We start from the raw sequence: 23741 nt of genomic DNA, 5'->3' as shown, positions 1-23741 counted from the left end.
TAAGTGTTACTAATTTCTGGCACATGATCTTATAGTAAAACAAATCGTTGCAGACGTATTTTTCTGATTTGTCATAAGTTTACAAAGTTACGTCATGTGATTGATTTAGACTTGTAATTAAAACTTGTCAGAAAACTTAAGTTATGAAAATGCAATTGTAATTTCTGCAAATATCATTGATTTTTTAACTGATATAATGCATAATAATAACTAAGACTAGAACGAATAGATTATTACTAAATTATCGAATTTTATTGACGAAGATTATTGTCACGTAGCATCAAACAGGATGATTTATATAGAAATTTAGTGATATCGATTCTAAAAAATATCTTACCCTGTAACCAATAGAGCAGAGTTTTCATTTTTTAACTAATTTGATGAGAAAACATGTCATAAAATAAATGCACTATTATAATAATACAAAAAAATATTTTTAAAGTCTTATAGCCATCTATGCTAACATTAGTTCACAACAATATTTATTAATAGTACAATAGGAATAGTTTGAAGGCGCTGGTATATTGCTGTTGTTATTTTTTTAGTATTTTATTATAAACATGACGTGATAACGTTTTTTAAAGATGTCAAAAAAATAAATATTTTTCCTATTGAATGCTCTTTATTGTCGTGCCGGATCATAAACGTGCACGATTCTTTATTTATTTAAAAACGCAAAAATAGGATTTGACACTGACAGTGATAATAATATTGACAATTCATGTTTTATTTGACAACTTCAGTAAAAGACAAATTATTGGTGTCAGTGATGTTTGAATATAATTTTAACTTTATCAAGAAGTAGACCATTCTAATTAATAATTAGAATCGAAGCAGTTAAAAAATTACTAATAATTGTGCTATATTAATACATTAACCATAACGTGAAATCTGATAGTGTCCTAAGCCTGTCATTTACGCGTGCTATGCGCAAAGTTGGTAAGTTCATCTATGACGTATTAATGTTGATTTGATTTATATCATTGACAGTTATTTAAATTTATTTTTTAATTTAAAATTTATTACCAGATGGTTTCGTGATAGAAGAATTTAAAAAGAAATAGTTTAATTGTTGAACATGGCAAAGTCATCGGTGATATTGAGCTTCCATGAAACATTGCTACATCAGTCAGATATTGACCTTTTGGATGGGCCATATTGGCTTAATGACACTATAATATCCTTTTATTTTGAATATCTAGAAAGAGTCATTTTTAACAATGCAAAAGACTTATTATTTGTTTCACCAGAAGTTACACAGTGTGTAAAAATGGTTCAGCCAGAAGAAATTAAAATATTCTTGGAACCACTCAATATTAGTATGAAGCAGTTTGTATTTTTTGCTCTGAATGACAATAATTTACCAGATATGGCTGGTGGCTCTCATTGGAGTCTCCTGGTTTATTCCAAGAAGGAGAGTTGTTTTTTTCACCTTGATTCATCTTCAGGAAGTAATCATAATGTAGCATGGGACTTTGCTAGTCATTTGATGTCTTATTTGAAAAAACATGGTAAGGTTTTAAGTTTTTATCACATTATTGATAGTTTTAATAGTGATTGATTTTTGGGAAATTAAATTTACAATGACTCTTTCTAGGTACAATTAACTTCATTGACAAGGAATGTCAGCAGCAAAGCAATGGCTATGATTGTGGAATACATGTTATTTGCAATACTGAGAGGCTCGCAAATTGGGCATCAAATTATGGAGAAATAGCTTCTTGTGATATGCTTATTAAAATTAATCCAAATCTTAAACGAAAGGAAATCATAAATACTATTCAGAATTTAGCTAACATTTAATAAAGATTATATCAAACTAAGTTAATTCAAACATAAATGTATTTACTAATTAAATTACTAACTTGTGCAAAAATATTTTTTATTAACACTGCCTTCCGCATGTTTCGTAAAAATGTATTCGCTGGTTGCCGGCCGTTTTTGACATTATCAAGAAATTATGAATTGTAAAGTTTTAATCAACTCATTGCTAGTTCTTATGCTTTCTCAACCCTGTTCCCTTACTTTCATGAAATTTCGAAGATATACATACAATAAATAAAAATAAATACAAAATTTGTTTGTTTTATATATTTATTTATTTCCAATATCTTTGGTATTCAGTATTTTTCTTTCGTATGGTATGAAGCAAAACAGTCTCCAAGATGTAATGCAACTCCACAAGACTTGCACATTAAATTTGTTATCCTTCTTTTCTTGTTTTTAGAACATACATGGCAGTTCCTTCTTTTCCGTTTATTAGTTTCTGATATGCGTATTAGTTGATGTTGCTTGACGTGACCGGACAGTCTGTCAACCGGATCATGATGAGGCTTACGCAATGTGGTAACCTCCAAGTTTTCCTCAGGAGCCAGTACATGGTATTTTAACCATGAATCAGAAACTTTTAATAAAAAATCAAGAAATCGGAGACTCTTCTGTTCGGTATTGAAATATTTATATGTACAGAATGCATTAAATAATGCACAATTGAATAGGTACATACAAACTTTTTTAGACCATTTTATGGTTTTTCTATATATAGGGTAATAACTCAAATATTGGTCTGCCCGGTCCACCCCTTTCATGTATTTGTTGTAGTCTAATACACTTTCTGGTTTTTTTATTGTGTAATTGGTTTTTCTACATTTTCTTTGAATGTTAGTCAATGTGGCGTTATGAATTGTAGAGATCATTTGTATCGATTTAGTTTTCGAGGCTCTCCATACCTGTGCGAGTACTTCGCCTTTACATTGATGACAAGCTTCAAATACATTGATATTTGTGCGCTTTAATTTTTCTGGAAAACCTCTATTTTGCCGTATCTTTCCGCAAACTCGAATCTTCTTTTCAAGCAAATTCTCTGCAAGTTCTACACTGTTGTAATAATTATCCATGTAGAGGTGATGCCACTTTCCATAAGATGATGCCAATAGTTCCATTACTGTCTTTGGTATAGGCTGTCCAACGCCAGAATATATCTTGAATGAAGAAATGTATCCCGTAACCGAATCACACAGCATCGGAATGAGTATCCCATACTTTTGATTATATTTATGATTGTAAACCTTAAAATTTAACCGTCCACGCCACGGTATCATTCCTTCATAGATTGAGATGTTTTGACTTAGATTAAAATTGTCTTTAAATTTTTTTAAAAAATAATCAATTATGAATTGCACTTTGAAAAGACGGTCGGCATTATCCGGTTTGTTGTTGTTGTCGGAAAAATGTAAGAATGACAATATTTGTCTAAATCGGTTGCGGGTCATCGTCTTGCGAAATATCGGTGTGTCTATCAATGGATTCGTCGACCAATAATCATCGATCCTTGCTTTTTTTACAGTACCCATAAGGATAGCAAGCCCAAACCATTTTCTAAGTTCTGGTGCCGTAACATCCACAAATTTGGCATTTTTTTTATCCAGTTTCCTTGTATTACAATTCTGACTGTAGTACTTGTTAGTTTCATTGCTAATATATTCAAATATATCATTCCTAATATATAATTCTACGATATCCTGGACGCTCTGGGTATCTTTAGGAAATATGTTTGGACCCGAAGATCCTTCAAATTTATTATTGGTCCTCGGTAAATCAAAGTCTGACCACTGTGCACTGTTTTCTTCGCCTGACTCATCTGAATCAGTTGAGGACCGTAACCTTCGTCGAATTCGTCTTGTAAATATTTCACTATCTTCCGACGATTCTGCTCCACTTTCAATTTTTTCATCTCCAATGTCTTCTTCCGAATCGTTCAAATCGTCCGGCGAGTCAGACAAGACGTCCGCGCATTCATCATAAATAATCGTGTCGTCTATTTCGTCTGCCATGATGAAAGGGCACAAGCATTTATAAAAACAAAAAACTTTTTGACGTATGTAACTTATTGTTACCTAAACAAAACACCTACAGAATTCAACAGCAACAGATCTCAAAAGATACTGAAGCGCCGAGCACTGAGCGATACTATTTATACTATTTTGCGCGCGACACTATTGTGGTGTTGCCGGCCGTTGGCCGATCTTTGCGCACGACACTACTGTGGTGTCGCCGGACGGCATAGTGATGCATAATAACAATCTATATATAATGAGATTTTGACATAACATTCGCTTTGATTTATAAATAACTTTTTAACAGTAGTGATAGGTCTATCTGTTTATATAGGACAATTATCGAAACAGTGAAAAATGTATAAAATATATATCTCTAACAACACATTTATATTTACTGTATTTTGCTGCTGCAACTTCTTACTGTATAGATTTGTTGGTCTATTGCAATCTAAATTAATTAATGAGTAATAATATTTTATTTCCTTAACATCTGAAAGTATATTATACTAGGCACAGCCTGTATAATTGAGTGAATTATATTAGAAATTACTCTAAAGTTGGGAATACAGCATTAGACAGTAATAAAAGTCTAGAAAAAAAATAAGAAAAGTTTATATTCCTACAATATTATAGTCATTAGAAGCTGTTCATAAAAGTTGATTTCTTCTGTGGTAATATTTTTAATGATGTTATAGTTAAGTTTTAAATTTTTTTATTGGACATAGTCAAGAATCAAATCTATATCTTTAATACAAAATATAAAGAAATTCATCTTATTAACTTCCGTTTATTTACTGGTATAGTTTGTAATGAAAATTAATGGAACATATGAAGGGAGTTTTTGGGCGTTTTTGGTTTAACCAATTAATAAATATTCTTTCTGGTTGAACTGAAATGGTTTCCTTGCACCCTCATCTAATGAGAAAAGTTTTTCTTGATAAAATATTTGAAATCAGTTTACATACCAAAATGAAATTTATTTTCATATGTTTATATTCAAAACTTTTAAACAAAAAGATCATATAAATTGTTAAAATGGTTATAGGAATGTCACACTGATAGAAGGATCTGGAGAAATACTTTCCGCAAAAAATTACATGTACAATAAGAAAAAATAGTCATTCCAAAGTAACAAGTAAACAACTTTGATTTATTTTTAATCCTATCAAAAAGTCATGTTTTAATTTCAACAACATATGGACAGCGCTTTCTAGTTTCTGAATCATTTGATTATGTCATAATTAATCAGAAGATTAAATCAGTTGCTAAAACCTTGAATAAAAGTACAATAATTTTTGCAAGAATATTTTGTTTGCAAAAAGGAAATGTATATGATTGTAAATACTGTCTTGTTTTACTCAATACACCGATAATTATGTAAATAATTTTGATTCTCTTTGCGTCATGCATTATACATTTTTAAGGTTTCTTCCTTAAAAGTCGATAACTTATCACTTTTAGTATCTAAGTAACTTTGTTGCTACCGAAACCACTGTATCGCGCTTTACGCGTGTCGAGAGTGGAAAAAAAGCATGAGCGCCGCGTGCGACTCCCGATATTCCCCGTCTTACCGCGCGCGTACCTAAGGCGCTACGGCTGTTTCGATAATACAACAGTAATTTTGTACTACTATTTGTTGTATGTACTTGCTACTTGAACGCAGCAAATGCAAAAGGAAAACAAATAAGTCACTAAGTCGCACAAAATAGTTTCATCGGAGCAAGTTGTGCGTTGTCTGAGACTATTTTGAAGATTGGTTTATATGCACAAAAAGTTTTCTGCATTAGCTATACGGTCAATGTAAGACTGCTGTTTGTGATATTTGTGTTTCAGATTTGCTGCAATCAATAATCTTAAGCGCAAACATCTATGTGAGCTCAAGTGCCTGGTTATACTATGTCAAAACTCTGAATACCGTCTAGGGGATTCACCTCTAATTAAATTTTGTAGAGGTGTCGCTTTCCTTTATGCAAAACGCAAGAAATTGCATCGACCAATTGTCAATGCCTACGACAACTAACTTATAAAGATCGTTTAACTTCAATAAATATCTTTTTTTCCTGAAAAATAATTGAAAATATAAAGAAAAGTTATTCTTACGTTATCACCCTTTATTATTATTATGTTATGAACGGAGACCCAACTGTGTTGACCGTTACAGTTAATAATGGTTAGGTTTTATTTATATATTTTTCTTGTAGGAGACTAGAGATATAACGGAAGTTGATATTTAAGTTTTACTCGATGAAAGGAAGTATACTATTCCGCGGTCAGTTGTACTACGTCACGTCTCGTTCCTGTGTGCGTCTGACGTCGCTCGCTCTGCCGTGATTCCTTTGATATATCCTGAAATTAATGACATTGCATACTAAAAATAAATATACAATAATAATGCTATACTTAGTATATAATGAGATTACTTTTATTTCTACAAAAAATATTTATTTATTTAATTATACATCATCATCATTATTTTAGCTGGTGATCTACTACCGCACATATGTCTCCCCCATAGATTTCCAATAAAAAAAAAGGTAGAAAGAGGACTGTACCCAGCGTTTTCCGACTAAGTTAACTAGGTGGTCTGTCCACCTATGTACCTATTATGGACTTCTTAGGCTATGCAGGCAAACAGGCAAATAGTTACGACTTTTACTTGTAATCAGTAACATGTTTCAATAACAATTTTTATTTACGAAATAAACCACGATAATTTTGAATTAAAAGGATAGCAAATGATACAAGTTAAATATTGAAGATTTACAACGTTACTAACTTAATTTTGCCGTGGTGGTACCTGTATATAGAAAGGTCCCCACCTTCTTTTCCAGTAAAGAAAAAATGGTCGCGAATGATAGGCAGCAGCATTTTCCGAACATATTCGCAATAAAAAACTGCGCTCGCTAACCCGCATGCCAAGCGTTGCGAGAAACGGCAGAGCCGGAGGGCCTGCCATTCCATTCTGTTGTTCCTACCAAAAATATCTAGAATTGAATGGTAGGAAACAAATAAAGCCACTAAGTTCTCTTTTAACTTATTTGGTATAGAGAAAATATTATAAAAAAAATAATTAATATACTGACGATATACGCTATTGGATCGTTTTATGTTAGGTTTTAGTTGTATTTTTAAGAATTTTTTAAATTTCTTTAACTAATACATTCAAAAATGCTTATCTATTTCTGAGTACACATACCTTTTTCAAAACAAGTTAATCAATTAAATAGTGGCAAAGACTTTGTTACCACTAAGTAATTGGTAAAATGTTTTGAAAAATTCACTCTCGTTCGGGTTTTATGTTTTCAAATTATTTAAATATATGTCAACCACGTTGAAAAATTTGTTAGGTTACAGGTTACAGGCACTGGGGAGATTATGACAAGATAGACGTGATATTTTTAATATGCATTCAACAAGTTTACGATAGTATTATCTTTATTTTTAAGACAAATCAATTGAGGTAATTCCAATTGAATAATTTAAATTTTCTACCATGTCAACAGTCCATCATTCAAATGTCTAACATATTCCACGCCGAGTCTTAGTTAAAACTTACAATCTTAGTTAAAACGTTACGTAATATTTACAAAGAAATGAAACGATTTGATACTAATATGATATATGGGTAAAAACCGCCCAAAATTTATAATTTTTATTTATTTTCAGATCGAAATGTCGAAAAATGGTGAAAATAAGGATGACATATCTACAAAAAATAATCCCTTGACCGTTGTACTACCTTCGGTTCTTTGTTCTACTAAATCGATCTCCGATAAATCAGGCACTCCGCAAGCGAATTCCCTTTTATCTTCTGACTCAAAATTATCTCTACAGTCAAATCTTGGCACCCCTACTTCGCCTTTACGAGTGTCATCTCCTTTGTCTTTACCCAATTCCCCTACTCCGTTCATAAAAACCTCGCATCAACCCAACTCGATTAGTCCCTCGGAAAACTCATCCCGTGTAAGGTCACCTTCGGAGACATCCAAACCACTAATGGCGAATATGAATAGTGGCTCTGCTACAGGTAAGATTAAATTAAAAGTAATACAAAATAAACGAATATAAAATTTTAGTCCATACCAATATTTATTAAGGCTTGTTTACATAATTCGCAAAAAAAAAAACAGATTTTTGAAATAAAAATACAACAATTCTTTGTTGAAATTTATACACAAAAATTATTGGAACGTGGATGAAGTTTTTGATTCATGTTTTTAATAATTTTATATTTTAATATTTCATAACGATGTATTTTCTGACTGTTTGTTTTTACGTAATGCATGCTCCGTCACCGTAGGCTTAAGATACACATTGTCTTGCTGTATTTTCAATGGTATTTGTGGTGATTCGTTGTGTAATCTTTTTTGTAGAACTAAAAAATTAAAAACTCTTCTTTTATTTAATATTAAAACGTTGTAGACTTTTTTCTTTTCGTCATTGAGACTAATAATAAGAAATGTTGGCAAATCATTCGTTCTAAAACATGAATGCATATGCGTAGCGTATACGGGAATATGAAATTATTAAGTGTATTTACTCTTGTGAGTGAGTTGGTATGGGTTGATTTCGTCGTAAATAATGGAAATACTAGAATCGGGAAGCCTCCGTCACAGGCCCGCCGTCGCAGTTCAGCGCAGAACGCCGTCGTCGTCGCGCGTGCCTTTGTATGATCCTCGTGAAAATTAATTTACCGACTCTACACTTTCTCTATTACGTTTTTTTGAATGGGGAAAATTCTCATACCCTTGTTAGTGATATACAACAACATACGGCATGAATTTTAGTTAGAAAAATAAAATTATGGAGTGAAAAGAAATTAATTGAAAACTATATATAACTATTTAAATTTATGTACTAGTGATAATCTTGATATGGTCATTCGTTTGTGTAAGGTTGTGTTAGTAAAGTAAATCAGTGTGAGATATAGAGATCGGAGGCTGCTGTGATGTGTGTGATGTGAGAAGTGTAAAGTGATGCCGTGTTGTGGATGCTGGTGGAACGGCAGACAGAGGCATCGACCGCCTGACCCAGCTGAATCAGGTTATTTTTCCGTCATTATTCGTTTCCTGAGTCAATTAGTAAATTTTATTCAATCGACATTAATTGTAAACATTAATAATGAAGATAATTTTTCGTTTTAATAATTTGCGATTTAATTTTTAATATTCTGAGATTATCGAAAGAGCCAGCGCTATTGACTTGTATGTTTTTAAATATTTTTTTAGTTCAAATATTGTAACTGTCATAATAATAAAAGTGTTAGTTTATAACTATATTGTTTTATAATTAAAACAAACCACATTAAATAATATTAAAATGATAAGCGATAGTAGCCGATTAATTGTAATTTCCAAAAAACTATTATATCTGCAATGAGAATCAAATTAGTGCTGTCCCTCTAATAGGTGATAATGATCCATTGCTGTTAGAGTTGTTCTACTGTAAAAATTACTTTTTGATTGTTTGTCTTTTGACGAGCATCGCAACTTGTGAATTTACTGAACTAAATAAAACGAATTTATTTATATGTGGCGGCGGGCGGCAAATGCTCTGATTTGATTCTGAAATATCTCGAGTGAATTTCGAAACCGTGATTGTAGTTATAAAAAATATAGTGCTACCATCATACACCCGTGATTTATTGTATATATCTATAGCTCAGAGTATTTGAATAACCTGTACATTTTTAAAATTTTTGATTTGTATTTATTAATATTATGTCTCTCAGTGCCTAAAGGCGACTACAACCAATGTCTGTTACCTGATGACATACAGTACAGAAATGGTCTCTTAGCTTTGGTCTCATTGGCAAGCTCACAGCCGCTCAACAAGCCATGGAGAGGGCTATGCTCAGGATTTGTCTACGAGATTCGTATATCAACTAAAGTAACCTACGTGGATCAACGAATTAGCAAGTTGAAGTGACAATGGACCGGGGCACATAGCAGAGCTGATGACCGCTAGCAGCATTGGACGCCAACCCACAGATAAACTTGTCAAGATCGCCGAAAACGCTGGATGCAGTTTCCTTACAACTGGTCTTATTGGGAGGACCATGTCCTGCTGTGGACGTCCTTGGGCTGGAATGATAATAATGAGGATTATAATTGAATCGATTTAATTATGTTTTATGAAATAGACAATTTTGATACGTGCACTAATGAGTTTGTTTATTTTGCGTATTCGTGTAAAGAATACAACGAGAAGAAAAATTATTATGTTTATTCGAGTATATGTAAGAATGTTAACAAAATCATTCAACAATGAAGAAAATTTATAAGAAATACCATTATTTTTGTTATTACGCAATAAAGTTGTCAGTAAATTGACTACATAGAAAATACACAGAGCACAACTGTAATATACACAAACTCGCAAGCTCTTTAATCCTGCAATGCAGATTTCTGTTTGGGTTTGCAGTAGTGGCGGACGTTGAACTTTTCGGGTCCTGCTTTAAAATTTAGTTAAATTTTATTTCATGTTTTTGTATTCTTTTTCCTTTCTTCTCAAAAACCTTTTATTACCAATTATTTTTATTATTATAAAAGAACGAAATATGAGAAAGTAAGTATGAGAAGGTCATTTCAAAATGATTACAAACATTAAAGAACAAGACAAAATTATGTAGTGAGTATTTTAAATATACAATTTATGTACCTTGATATTCTTCAAAAATTCTGTAACTGATGACTTGACAATTATCAGGAATAATAGAATAGAACACAAATTTTTAAAAAGTTCAGAATTTACAAATGTTAAAGAAAATGAATTTAAAAGAGAATAGTTCTACGAAACATGTCTCAGTATTATCTATTTTAATGTTTAATGCCGTATTTTTCAACCTTTTATATGCCATGTCCCACATTAATATTTCTTACGCCCCCTTATGATATACAAATATATTTTTTTTATTAAAGCGAAAGGGTTACACTCCCGTCGAGCCCACTTTCGAATTGCCCCCTTAACAATCAAATTGGGGGCAATTTTATTGTTGGTAGTTTGATGCTGTAGGGCGTAAGCCCCACGTTGGGAAAAACTGGTTTAATTACTTCGTTGTGTTTTAATAGCAAATGTAACATCAAAGCTTAGAGCTTAAAGCTTATAAATCCAATGAGGACTAGATTCTATATACAGATAACCAGTTCCGACGAAAGCTCGTAGAGATACTAGATTTGAATCTATTTCTTGCTTTTCCACCTTTATCATATTATGAATTTTATTTCATGCTATAGCGGTTCTAAAAGCGGTGTACTACGTTCTCCACCGACGAAATAGTCAAGACCGGTAATCGAGGTTATCTTTGAAGGATATGTATATATAAGTGTGTGTATATGTCCTCTAAGAAATAGATGAATAAAGTAGCTGAATACTTGATAGTAAACAACTTAATATACAAAATCCCATTAACATCGTCTATGCGCTTGTCTTATCCTGGAACATCCGTGGTGCAATTTAGATCAGTAACTCTATCAATAAAAGTACCTTTTAAACTGGAACAAGTCGATGTTTATTTATCTAGTAGCATCACCGGTGTAGTTAAAAGACACTCTAAAGCCTAGCTGAAGTAGGCCGGAATTATTTCGTGCGTACTCATTTAAGATTCTCTTTCATATATAATTTTGAAATGACGTTCACGAGAGCTTTCAAAGGCGCCAGATAATTAAGATCAAATAAAATGAACAGGAGTTAAAAAAAGGCAATATCTTTTCAGTGACCAAAAAAATCTTTTAACCTTAATTTCTTAGGATTTCATCCTCAGAAGGGTACTTCATGAGTCTTTTTTTTCGTTCAATTTTATCATTGTTTTTACCACGTGTAGTCCGTTACGTGTAGTTATTTATTGTGTTATTTATTATTAACGAAATCATTGATGTTTGTATAGCAAATACCATCCATTAATTGATATTTGCCGTTTTAACACCTAAAACCCGTCATTCTGTATAAATAAGGTCTTCAGTATATATATTATCACGTACATCGATAACGAAGGACGCTGACGTAAAACCAAAAGCAAACAACTTGAACGAGGAGTTGTCAAGTTTCTTGAGACCAGAATAAACAAGGATTTAAAAGGGAATATTGCTACCTTTGCTGTAGGGCTACTGTGGTAACCTGAATTTATGGAAAGGATTTGTTATATTACTCAAATTTAATGATAGATATTATTCTAAATCGTAGGAATATAAGTCAATACCACTAATAAGAGACCTGAAAACTTTAAAAAAACAGCGGATGACATAGTAAGATCGTGTTCTAGCGAATGGAATTATTAACATATTAAGAACAATCTTTAAACACAGCTTTTATAGTATAAAATGATGGTCAATTAACAAGCAGAAAGGACTCTAGAGGTCTTAGATGAGCTTCTGCGCCTTCAGAGCCTCGAACAGAAAACTACAAATGCTTTTTAGAAGCTGAAAATTCAGTCCAAAATAATCTCACATTAATTGCATAAAAATAAAAACTTGATTCAATTGATTTTCCTTCGATGTAGTATCCTTTCTTTTCTTGATTTACTGAATATGACTTGCTATTATGCATCAAGAATCACCTGAGTCAATTAAGGATCGCAACTTATTATTTCATTTACGGATCAATTAACGATCCGACTAAATTTTTAAACATTATTCGTACTCACAAATCGCGAAGAAAAACATTGAGTAGAACCTGCATACATATATATGAGGCAAAAAATATAAAATATTTTCAACTTCAGCCAATTCACTTTGGACCCGCGCCGTTCTAAAGGACATGGCTTTTAAAAATTTACTTTTGTGTTAACATGTGCGATATATAGATAACTTTCGTTTCAAAAGAAGCTTATTTTAACAATAGGAACATACATACATACATATCAATAATATACATATTAGAAAACTATGTCAGGCGATGCTAACAAAACCCGTCAGTTTTTATTTATGTTATTACGATTTTATTTTACCAGTAGAAAAACTGACATTTTATATATTTCTACATTGCCCCATAGTAGTCAAAGTGGCTGCAAAATTGTTTTAGTGTTTTTTCATATTTATAACAGATTATAAGTAAATGACAGCAATATTTAATTCTTACAAATTGTGTGTTGATTTTTTATTATAAGTAAAAAAATAGTAATACGTAAATATAAATTTTAAGTAATAATACATGTCTTCGTAATTCGAATTTAAATGATGATTCATGTTAAGTCACACATTTTCATAAAATCTGAATAACATTGTGTGTGAAAATCAGATCAAAGGTATCTATTTCAGTGCATCAAGAGAAAAGAAACACACATTAAAACCTCTATCCGATATGAAAATGTTTACACATTACGGCCTATTCTCACCTTCATGTATAAATTCTGGTTTTTATCACAGTGTATTCTGATTTAATATTAAACATATAATTGATTTTTAACGTGGGATAAATCTAATTCTCTAACTCTTAAATATAATTATTAAATTATCAAGGAAAATTAATCCATAAATACGTAAGGCTGTTAGCTCGAAGAAAATATCTTAATGTTTATTACACACGGCTGTCGTAACGGGGATATCATAACAGGATTTGCTTATTTTACTTCTAGAAACCACGGCGCCCTCCGGCTATTAATTCATTTATAACCACATTTATTACATTAAGAGACTAGCATCTGACCTACTTATCACCGTTTACCCTAAATATCAATGTAATATATTGTAGATTTAACCTGTCGATGTCAATAAATGCGTAGAACAAGGTAGTTGGATGAAGCCGGGAGTGTAATAGAGAAAATTTGATGCATAGCTTAAGGAAGTAATAAATTACAAGGTTGCAATCTAATACAGTTTTCGTTTTTTTATTTCAAAGAGAGTACATACAGACCACTAACAAGATTAATATGTTCATCGGAGAAATAGCTTCTATAGTGTTTTTAAGACAATGACTTGTACTATGCCTACATCACTAATGTAAATTGGTTGATTAATACATTTCCAATATAAAATAGTTTCTGAGAATCTTCTTATATTTTACTAACAATTCTTTAAATTTTCAGAGGCCTTTGCCGTGCCGAAAAAAAAACTGTCTTTTAGATCATAATACTCTGGTGGTACAAACGACAACTCTCTCTTTCTGGTGCCGTCGTTATTAATCAAAATTGTCGAAAATAAAATCAAAATATACTGTAAAATATTTTTTTGATTTGATTTTCGTCACGTTCTAATTTTAATTAATTGTTTAAATTTATTTTAGTTAGTGTAATTCAACCTTAAATTGGTAAAGTTAGAAACATTAAGCCAGGTGCGTTGGATCCACAAGCCTGTGGGATCGTCGATAATTATAATTTTAAACTGTTTTACGCCTAATTTGTTTTATTAATGACAGAGTTATTATTAATTTTTAAGTCTCTTATTTCATAGTTTTTCAGACTGTTTAGTTACAAAATACTTTTATTAAAAATAAGAGATGTTTTAAACGGGATTTTGATATAGTAAAATTAAATAATTACATATATAAAAAGTAGCTATAGACACATAAATAAAAGAAGTAAAAATCAACTGGTAACGTTTACATTTCGTCTTCAATAAGTTAACAAGTCCTGTGAATCTAAATGTAAACATACAAAGTTGCCCAAGATATGTCAGACCTACCTTTTTTTTTAATTTGAAATCTGATATTAAAATTGTGTTTTAGGAACACTGCTTGTCGATTCATTTACATTGTTGATATTATAATTTAAACATTTTTATATTTCAATTAAAAAGTGCATTTTAAAATAGAGGACAAAAGTGCCTATTTGAATAAATACATAAAAAAATTGTATTTAGATATTTGGAATTTGGAAGACTAAATAAATAAATATTTTTTTTTTAATGTGCAAATAGAATTCTTTTAAACCTTGTTCATTCAGTCGTTATTTCAAAAAAGGTACTTTCATGTACAGCATCACTAAATCTTTGTTGAATTTATTCGGGTCTCGCTAAATTACAGAATCGAATCTTCCAGACTACGCATCGAACGGGTCCGCTATGTCTACTGAATTCACGATGAGAATTGAAACATTGTTGTCGTATAATGGTCAATTTCAACCTGTACCAAAAAAGTGCTTACAAGATGGATAACTATCGAGGAAAATACGCAATCGTATAATAAAAGCTTTAATTCTATATTCAACAGTATTTTAAAATTTTATATAATCATACCTTCTGTAATATAGTATTGTTTTATTGTATTTAAGAAGATGAAAAAATCTTTAGTTCCACTTTTATTAATGTATTGTATCAAAATTTATTTATAGGATAAATGGTTTTCTAATAAGGGTATTTTATCTTATTAAAGAATCAATTTTTAATAGGAAAGCGCCTAGTATGATCGTGCTAAATATTCTATGCAAATATTTTAAACATTATTATCAATGAAGCAATATAAAATTAAAAATAATTTGCAGTCAGACACTTTATTATTGTAAGTACAGTAATATTTTAACATTTCGACATTGAACCGAGACTTAATAGAAATACAAATAAAGCGTCTCGTAGGCACATCACGTTCAAGCTTCTCTTTAGGGAGAAGATTGTAACAATTGCTGTATTGCGTAGATATGGGAAGTGACATTCTTATATCTTTTCTAAAATCGCAAATATTTCTGGTGTATCATTTGCTATTTATTTAATTCAAAGTGATATGATCGTGCTACATTTTGTTAATATAATTTTTTATTGAAACATGGTACTGATAGTAAATCACAGTGACAGTGGACAAGCCACATGTTATCGTCACAGAAAAAAAAATGGCCGCTATAGACTTAAGATTCTGGTGTGATGACCCCGGACCGGAAAGTGTAACGTAGGATGTGCTTCTATGAGGTAGAAGGACGATCTTTTTGTACAAGTCGAGAGATTTTATTGGAAAGCTTCGCTGGAGGCTTTTGTTCTGTCGTGGACTTCCTACGGCTGAAACGACTGAACTGTAAGTATACAGTTCAGTCAGTACAATTTCAGTCATATTTATGAGCTAGATTGCCACTTACTTAACTAACACACGCCACAGTCCTTACCACTGAGCTAGCATAGTAACAGCAACGATCTCGGAAGTATTTTGTAGATTGTGGACTGATACTCACAGAGAATAATATATGCAACTGGGAGATTGGTCTCTTACTTAAGAAGAATATTCAATAATGTTATACCAAAAAACTTATAAATATAAAACAACATAATGAAGATACAGAATATGAAAATTAATTACTAAGAAGAGAAAAATTAATCGTTGTAAATTACGTTGCCGAAAATTTATAATGGTTCTCCCTTTATCAATTTTGAATGTTTCCAGTATCATATAATTATTAACTTTTTATAAATACAAAAAGGGCCATTAAAAATTATTTGTGCAAAAACGTTTCAAATTTAAGTAGATTCATACTCAGTCTACAGAAAAGCAGTTCTTTTTGGATGATAATATGTATATTATATATACCCGCCAATACACAGTTTATCAAAACCTAACCGCAGTTGTAAAGGTTTATGCTTATTATGTTTACCTTTTATTCATTTTTATTTTGTTATTGGTCGAGGATTACACTGTGTTTCTTAAAATGTTTACAATGTTGTTATAAAATAAACTACGAGTATTTGATTCGTACATGATTACACAGATTTACTCAACTTTTATTGACACTAACCAGAGTGAATGAGATCTAATACTATTCTCTAAATCTAATCGTAAATACAGTTCAAATTACACTCATTTAAGAAAAAAACTTATATAATTTTTGATGATTACGACTTTTAAATCACTAGTTTTAGTTTGTACATCCTTGTAAAAGTACACGGACATATATAATGCGTTCTTTTTTCTGGAAGCGGAACTAGTTAATCTTACACGAATAACTTCAACATTGCATACGCGAACACCACTGTTCACGACTAAAATTAAAACACGGAGTTAAAATTGGAATAATCCAAGAAGCAAGCGTGAAAAGCTTATAAAGTTTTATTTGCCGCTTTATTGTTCTAGATGTGAATATAATGTTTAAAGACTCATCTTGACAGAATTGACGAGCACAAAGCTAAACATTGTTCATGTTAGAACAACATTTATCTTTTTGTTCTGTTTTCTGTTTACGTCCGTCGTGATGCTCCTACACTTGGTAAACGGGAAATATTTATTTATTCACGTCCTATTATATACAAAGTATAAAAGCGACTTAATACAGAGGATGCATTATGCGACCAACCTTTTGGGTACATTATTTTGATACATAAATTTTCTTCCGTATCTTTGTGAAATAATCTCTGGCCACACGTTTTTATAAAGTTAGCTACAAAGGTGTTAAACAGAAAAAAACTTGCTTTTATAAATTTATTATTATTTGAAAATAAAAAAAAATATGTAATATATAATAATTTAAAAAAGTTATCAAAAAGTTCAAGATATCTGTTCAGTGAAAATTTAATAATTGTACATTGTAAGGTAAAAATAAATAAGCGACTAGAAAAGAAAATGAAATAAATTTCGAAGAGAAACGAGCACGTCTAAATTCTTACAGTAGTTAGCGAACAAAGACAGTCTGTGTATCGACATGACTCAGCTATAGACTTCAATAAAGTAAGAATAGTTTGGTACATTATCTTTTTTAAGACGTGAAAATGTACATAGTAAAAAAGTAGCATAATATAAACCGGAGTAATAGTGGAGGACTGGGACTTGCGATCGTAGGTCACGGCTTCGACTTTCGAGACAATTCGAAATAAATCTTGTATAATTCACACTTTGTGCATTAATCATATAGGATTGCAAATGCTCACAGACAAGTTTCCAGAGGATGGGCAGCAGCGTCCTCTGCGTACTATAATACCCCACTGCGATCGCAAACCCGCCTGCACAACCGTGACCCTCGTGAGAGGCCTAGGCATTGCAGAGGACGAAGATATAAAGCTGATTTATTTTTGGATGATTTTATTTCTGTAACAACATATCTTTGGGTTTATTTAAACCCTTTATGTATGAATTAAATAAAAAAACTTTCTGTCTAACAGGCAAAATAATAAATCATTATTGGTTTATTATTAATTACTTTTTAGCAACAATGTTTCTTCTTCTATATTAAAAGTCGTTGTCATATATCACATAGTATCGTCGTAGTTAGATAACAAATACATCCAGATTTTTATGAAAATATTTTACTATCTCTATAGTAAATTTTGTTAAGTTCTGCAGCAAATACATACTTTTATCGTTATTATATTATTCTTATAATCAATAATGAAACATTGTTTTTGTTAACCTGCATATAGTAAGGTCTAGTACTGGCTTGGCTGCAGAAGCCGAAACATTTTAATCCCTTCGAACAATTAATATCAAATAACGAGCCGAAAGGTAGGTAAAATTAATTCATAATTTAAATTATCGTTAAAAACGTAATTTAGTCAATGTAGAGCAGTGGTAGCTCAGCGGTAGAGGAATGAGACTGGCGATCGTATAACACGGGTTCAATTCCCGGGATACAGTCTTATATAATTTGCACTTTGTGTAATAATTACATAGGATTGCCACACACAAGTTTCTAGAGGGTGAGCTGCAGCGTCCTTTGAGAATTAGCGATAATGGTATATAATTTTCTGTGGGCTGACACGACGAAAATCGAATTAATTCATACGCCATGAAAATGAAGTAAAAATTTCATAGACCTAGTCAGAAGTAAAAAAGAACTATTAAAATAAATACTGTCTTTTTGGAGTGGCATTAGGAGTCAAGAGTATATATGTATTCAAGTTCATCATTAGTTAGATTATCTAAGAAGCAAGTCTAGAACTTGCGTTTAATGTTGATTGGAGTTAAACTAGTACTACAATTCATTTAGATATACTATTAACAGTTTCACAAATAAAGGTATCCGGTGGGAGAATTCGGATTTCAAATTAAAAATGTTTTAAAGAAATAAATTCCGCACAATTCGTTTTTTTTACTAGAGCAAATTTTTATTATAGTACTTTTTGAAATTTGATTTAAAATCCTAATTCTGCCTCCGGACAATCTTCACCACAAATACACTTTACTAATACCACTGGACATGCTTGCTATCATTACAGACTAATAAAACATTGTTGATGTTACTGTTTTAAACAGATGTTTTACTAATACGATTTATTATGCATTGATTACCATAAGATTAAACAATATTTAGGTAGTTTTCAGACTGTTGCTGTGAAAAATTATCCGACCATACTTTGATTATTAGAAATCATTATTGTAGTTAAAATTCTGTAATCGACACCGTATGAAATAGTATTTTTTGTACTCAAAATTTATTTTGCTTTATAGGAAACCCCCGAAACAAATGTGCTCTCCAGCCTGGCCATAGTCTTATGGATTGGATCCGTCTTGGGAATTCAGGCAAAGATTTAACGGGAGTCGGTGGGCAGATTAGACCAGTACATCCATCCGAACTTGCTACGCATAACACAAAAAGTATATTGATTTCTCAAAACAACTTATTACATAAAATTGCTGATATATTTTAAATGAAAACTTTACTTTTAGATGATGCCTGGTTAGCGATACGTGGTAGAGTTTACAACATTACACATTACCTTCCATATCATCCCGGAGGTAAGAGTTGATTATAATAATTAATATACACTGTTCATAGATAAACCTTTTCATATAGTTTTTCATCACTGTTGTATTATTGTTATTTTATTAAAAATTATTTTGTAATGCGTACCTAATTATCTAGGACCTGAAGAACTGATGCGTGGAGCTGGTCTAGACGCAACAGAGCTTTTCGACAAAGTACATCCGTGGGTTAATTACGATTCACTCCTAGCCAAATGTCTCGTAGGCCCTCTACGTTTTGATAGACCCAATGCAGAGGACCTTTTTGATAGCTTTAATTCTTCTCCAAAGTCTGAACGTCTTCGTGAGCCATCTAAAGCCCAAGAACTTGTAAGAAAATCAATGGAAAATCTAGCAAATTGTATAACTCCAGCGCGAAAAAAAATTACTAATAAAACCGATGAAAATGTTAAATGTAGCCCGCCGAGTAAAATTATGCAGAGCTTAATACACTCCAGCGAATTACCCGTTTCAATTAGCCGACGAGCGGCTTCAAGTCCCGTTAAAACCCAAAAAAACATTGAAGACACGCCGCCTTCACTTCGCTTTGATTGGATTCAAACATCAACGAAACTGACAATTTCGGTATATACAGGACATTTGGCAAATCCTGGCGGTTGTGCTAGATTAACTGAAGGAATATTGCTTATTGAAGTAGTAACTAATGATTGGTTAAGAACGATAAAGTTAGTTCCGGAAGAACCACTAAAAGAACCTTTGCAATTACGTGTCTTTGCTGAAAGTGGAAAGCTAGAGGTAAGTAAAGATTTAGTCAAAAAAAATTATAGAATATTTTTTTTTAATTGTAAGGTTTTTATTCTAGATTATCGCACAAAAGGCTGAAATGAAAGTTTGGAAAAGCTGTGGAGAAACAAGTTTAAGCACAGCCATTAAAATAACAACTCCTCGTAATGTAGAGTGTAAAGTTGATGGAATTAGTGCTGTGACGCATGATACGATGTTATTGGCTTTGACGCCGAGCGCGGGTCCTGTTGTCGTACCGATAGGACATCATGTACGTGTACATCAAACGCTTGCAGGTACTCAATTAGATATACAGTTTATTGAAAGTATATTATAAATGCGATCTTAATTTTATTGCTAATAATAAACATGATTCATTGTTATTTTTAATGTTTTGAAAAAGTACTTTATTCGAAAAATGTTTTTCTTATTTCTATAATAAAACATTACATTTGTGTAGGTTCGGAATGTATACGATCGTATACCCCCGTTGGCGATAACTGGGGTTCACCTGTAGAAGTATCCGCGCCTCTCAAACTCGCAATAAAACGATACAAACTGGGTGTTTTGTCACCGATACTTACATCTTTAAAAGTCGGGGGCTTAATAACAGTATCTGGCCCCTATGGCAATTTTCAACTTTACAAGGTTTGGTATTATTTTATTGGAATGTTAACTATTATTTTAAACCGTTACATTAAATTTGATTTATTCTTTAATTGAGTTTTTACGTAATGAAAACATATGAATTAATGTAATTTCTTTTATTTTAGCTAAAAACGGTTAGAACGATATTTTTGATTGCAGCCGGAACTGGAATCACTCCCATGTTGAGCCTATTGAAATTCATGCTTTCGAGATCTAATCCTCGTTGGTAATTATAACATTGTGTACTTGATTTTGTTTGACAATTACTTTCTTAATCTAAATGTATATATAAACATGAATGTGTCTGTCTATCTGTCTGTACGCGGTAGATTCAAAAACCATGTTGTATGTTAATCATACATGGTTATAATGTTTTTTTTCTAATTATTTGGTTGTTGTTTTTATTTTTTTATCAGCTAAAGTTTGAAAGATTAGAAATGCCATTTTGTTCAGATTTTTAATTAATTGCATAATACAGCAACGCATGAACGGGTACAGCCGGTCCTCGATAAATTTAAACTAATTTAATAATGATCCGTTCAAAATGGGTTGTTAATCTAGCTTGCTTTATTTTAGCGAACGAATAATTTTGTTGTTTTTCAACAAAACCGAAGAAGACATCTTGTTTCGCGAAAACTTCGAAGAAATAATGAATCAGGACGACAGGTAAAAAAATTGATTTGTTAATTAGAATAGTATACGACAACATATATATATATATATATATATGTTGTCGTATACTATTACAACATATATATATATATATATATAATAAGACAACGAAAGTTTTATTTTAATGTTATCAGATCATATATACATATTTCTAAAATAAATCGTTGAAGTATATTTCTTTTTCTATGTAGGTATTTTACACTTTTGATGATATTCAAATATGAATATAAAAAGTTTTATGTAAAATTTTCCTGAATAACAGAAAGAATTCAAAAAGAGAATAAATAAGGCCTGAGAAATATACTCGTTACAAGTTTATACGTTGCTCTGTGAATAAACATGTCAAGGACTTCTTTATGCCGTACGCCCTTGGCAAGTTCTTGTTTATGCATTGAGGGCCAATTTACCTGTAGATTAGTAATTACATGATTACTTTTATATAAAAAATAAATTATATGCATATTAAACAACCTTTTATAATTAAATTTAGTTATCCTCTTATTTTTAGTTGTTTATTTTATTTTGACCAAAAGATATACAGGCTGATGCTTATAGGTATAATTTTTAAAGGAATATATGAGAGGTTATTTGTCAGTAATAAGCTTTAAACCTTTTAAACCTTTTCCGATCACCTTTATAAAGTTATCACTTTGAAATATGTTACTTTAATTTATTTTTACTGTTGAAATACGACAGGGTAATAACTTCTTGTTGTAAAAAATAAGCAGGTACGGATAGTAAACAATGATTAATTTTAATATTTAGTAATGATTTTTTACTTGCTATATTACTTACCTTTTTTTAATTGATTTTTTGGATAAAGTGTGTATCATATTTAATTGACAACAAATGAGCTTTAAATTCACGCTTTTAAAACTTTTACATCTATTTCCAGTAATTGATGCAATTATATCATATTTTATATCAGTTTAGAACGTTACAATATTAGTAGACAATAAGTTATAATTTCGATAGTTTTTATGATAGTAGTAAGTGATTTTGACAGCTGATAAATGTTTTTTTTTTACAGGCTTAACGTCACACATGTTCTCTCTAACGCCAGTTCGACGTGGACGGGTCACAAGGGACGGATTAGTAAGGAGCTTTTATCCGAACTGCTCGGGGAATCAGCTTTCAAAGTTGCTGACGAATTTACGCGATTCGCTTGTCTCTGCGGTCCCACAGAATTTACCCAAGCTGGTGTCGATATATTAAAGAATCTTGGCTTAAAAGAGACGTTTATACATGCATTTATAGGTTGAGGTTTTTAAAGTTACCGAAAAAGTTTTCATTTAAATGTTTATTTAATATAAATTAATGACGTTATAATATTGTAAATAGAAATACAGATAGATTTTACAAATAGATTTATCGTGATTTCGTCCCAAGAGTGAGAAATAGCCGCTGTTAATACATTGTAGGGCAGAAGTAAAAATTACTCTGTACAGCAATGTACAGTGGGCATTGTGAATTAATAAGTCAATAAATCATATTTTTAAATGTTACATTATTGTCTACTGTAAAATAATAATAAATTAGTGTAATTAAAATCACCACAATTGTAAAAAAAATCTTATATAGATACCAAGCGTGTATGTCATTAAGTGTAATAAAGTTTCACGCCGTCTTTGGGTAATCATGCACACAATAGTTACGTACTTATGGGTATTTTTATAATTTTTATTGAAATATGAAATAACCAAAGAAATTTTGTATACTTTTTGATTTAACCTAAAAATAGTCGTAAATCTTCGACAAACATTGTTATTTAATTTATGAGATGTTACACTTTTTCGATTTGTTTTTTGTTATGTGAACTTGTTTTCGTTTTGTCCATAGGTGCAGCAAACATATTAAAATGTTGTATTTCACCATATTTTAAAGATTTTATTTAAAAAATTATTTATGGTTATAGATTTGTGGCTATTAATTTATTTTTGTTAGCAATAAACTAAAACAATAACAATGATTATAAAAATTCTAAGCCTACTAAATATTTTAATTATTAATTAAAAATGCAATTAATATCCACAAAGCAATAAAATATATCTACATAAATCGTTAAAAATTAGATTTTTCATAATTTCCTTTAAGATTTACGTGTAAATAGTAAAGTGCCTACATTCCAGGTGAATCATTAATTTTATGTACAGTGTTTTTGTTATAAAAATGATCTATTAAATTTTAAACGTATGGCAACCGATAAGTAACGTGTTTTATTTTAATAACTCTATTAATCTCACTCAAATCTCACAA

The 23741-nt window shown here is 31.1% G+C and overlaps 2 protein-coding genes across 3 annotated transcripts; one reads left to right on the top strand and one right to left on the bottom strand.

The window, feature by feature from the left end:
• The first annotated feature begins 748 nt into the window (after positions 1–748).
• On the top strand, positions 749–23404 carry LOC137918650 (cytochrome b5 reductase 4-like). 2 transcript variants are annotated; one of them, XM_068761500.1, is made up of 10 exons: positions 749–939; positions 7506–7866; positions 19128–19274; positions 19347–19415; positions 19543–20177; positions 20245–20461; positions 20626–20813; positions 20939–21039; positions 21390–21479; positions 22516–23404. In XM_068761500.1, the coding sequence occupies exons 2-10, from the start codon at positions 7512–7514 to the stop codon at positions 22745–22747; spliced, it is 2034 nt and encodes a 677-aa protein (XP_068617601.1). In that variant the 5' UTR covers positions 749–939; positions 7506–7511; the 3' UTR covers positions 22748–23404. The 2 variants fall into 2 exon arrangements, with proteins under 2 accessions (XP_068617601.1, XP_068617602.1); XM_068761501.1 differs by lacking the exons at positions 749–939; positions 7506–7866 and adding an exon at positions 8522–8882.
• Positions 2121–3917, bottom strand: LOC137918995 (piggyBac transposable element-derived protein 4-like). Its single transcript, XM_068761954.1, has one exon. The coding sequence runs from the start codon at positions 3831–3833 to the stop codon at positions 2121–2123; it is 1713 nt and encodes a 570-aa protein (XP_068618055.1). The 5' UTR covers positions 3834–3917.
• Positions 23405–23741: the final 337 nt, after the last annotated feature.

Source organism: Battus philenor, unplaced genomic scaffold (assembly GCF_028537555.1).
Source record: "Battus philenor isolate CCGP_79_NKW_IND1 unplaced genomic scaffold, ilBatPhil1.0.hap1 SCAF_15, whole genome shotgun sequence".
In the NCBI taxonomy this organism is placed as follows: domain Eukaryota; kingdom Metazoa; phylum Arthropoda; class Insecta; order Lepidoptera; family Papilionidae; genus Battus; species Battus philenor.
This window is presented reverse-complemented; position numbering and strand designations above follow the sequence as displayed.

Coding starts and splice junctions, on each gene's coding strand:
- LOC137918995 (XM_068761954.1), bottom strand. CDS start 3,833: ATGGCAGACGAAATAGACGACACGATTATTTATGATGAATGCGCGGAC.
- LOC137918650 (XM_068761500.1), top strand. CDS start 7,512: ATGTCGAAAAATGGTGAAAATAAGGATGACATATCTACAAAAAATAAT. Junction 19,275..19,346: donor TGCTACGCATAACACAAAAA/GTATATTGATTT, acceptor CTTTACTTTTAG/ATGATGCCTGGTTAGCGATA. Junction 20,814..20,938: donor GCAATTTTCAACTTTACAAG/GTTTGGTATTAT, acceptor CTTTTATTTTAG/CTAAAAACGGTTAGAACGAT.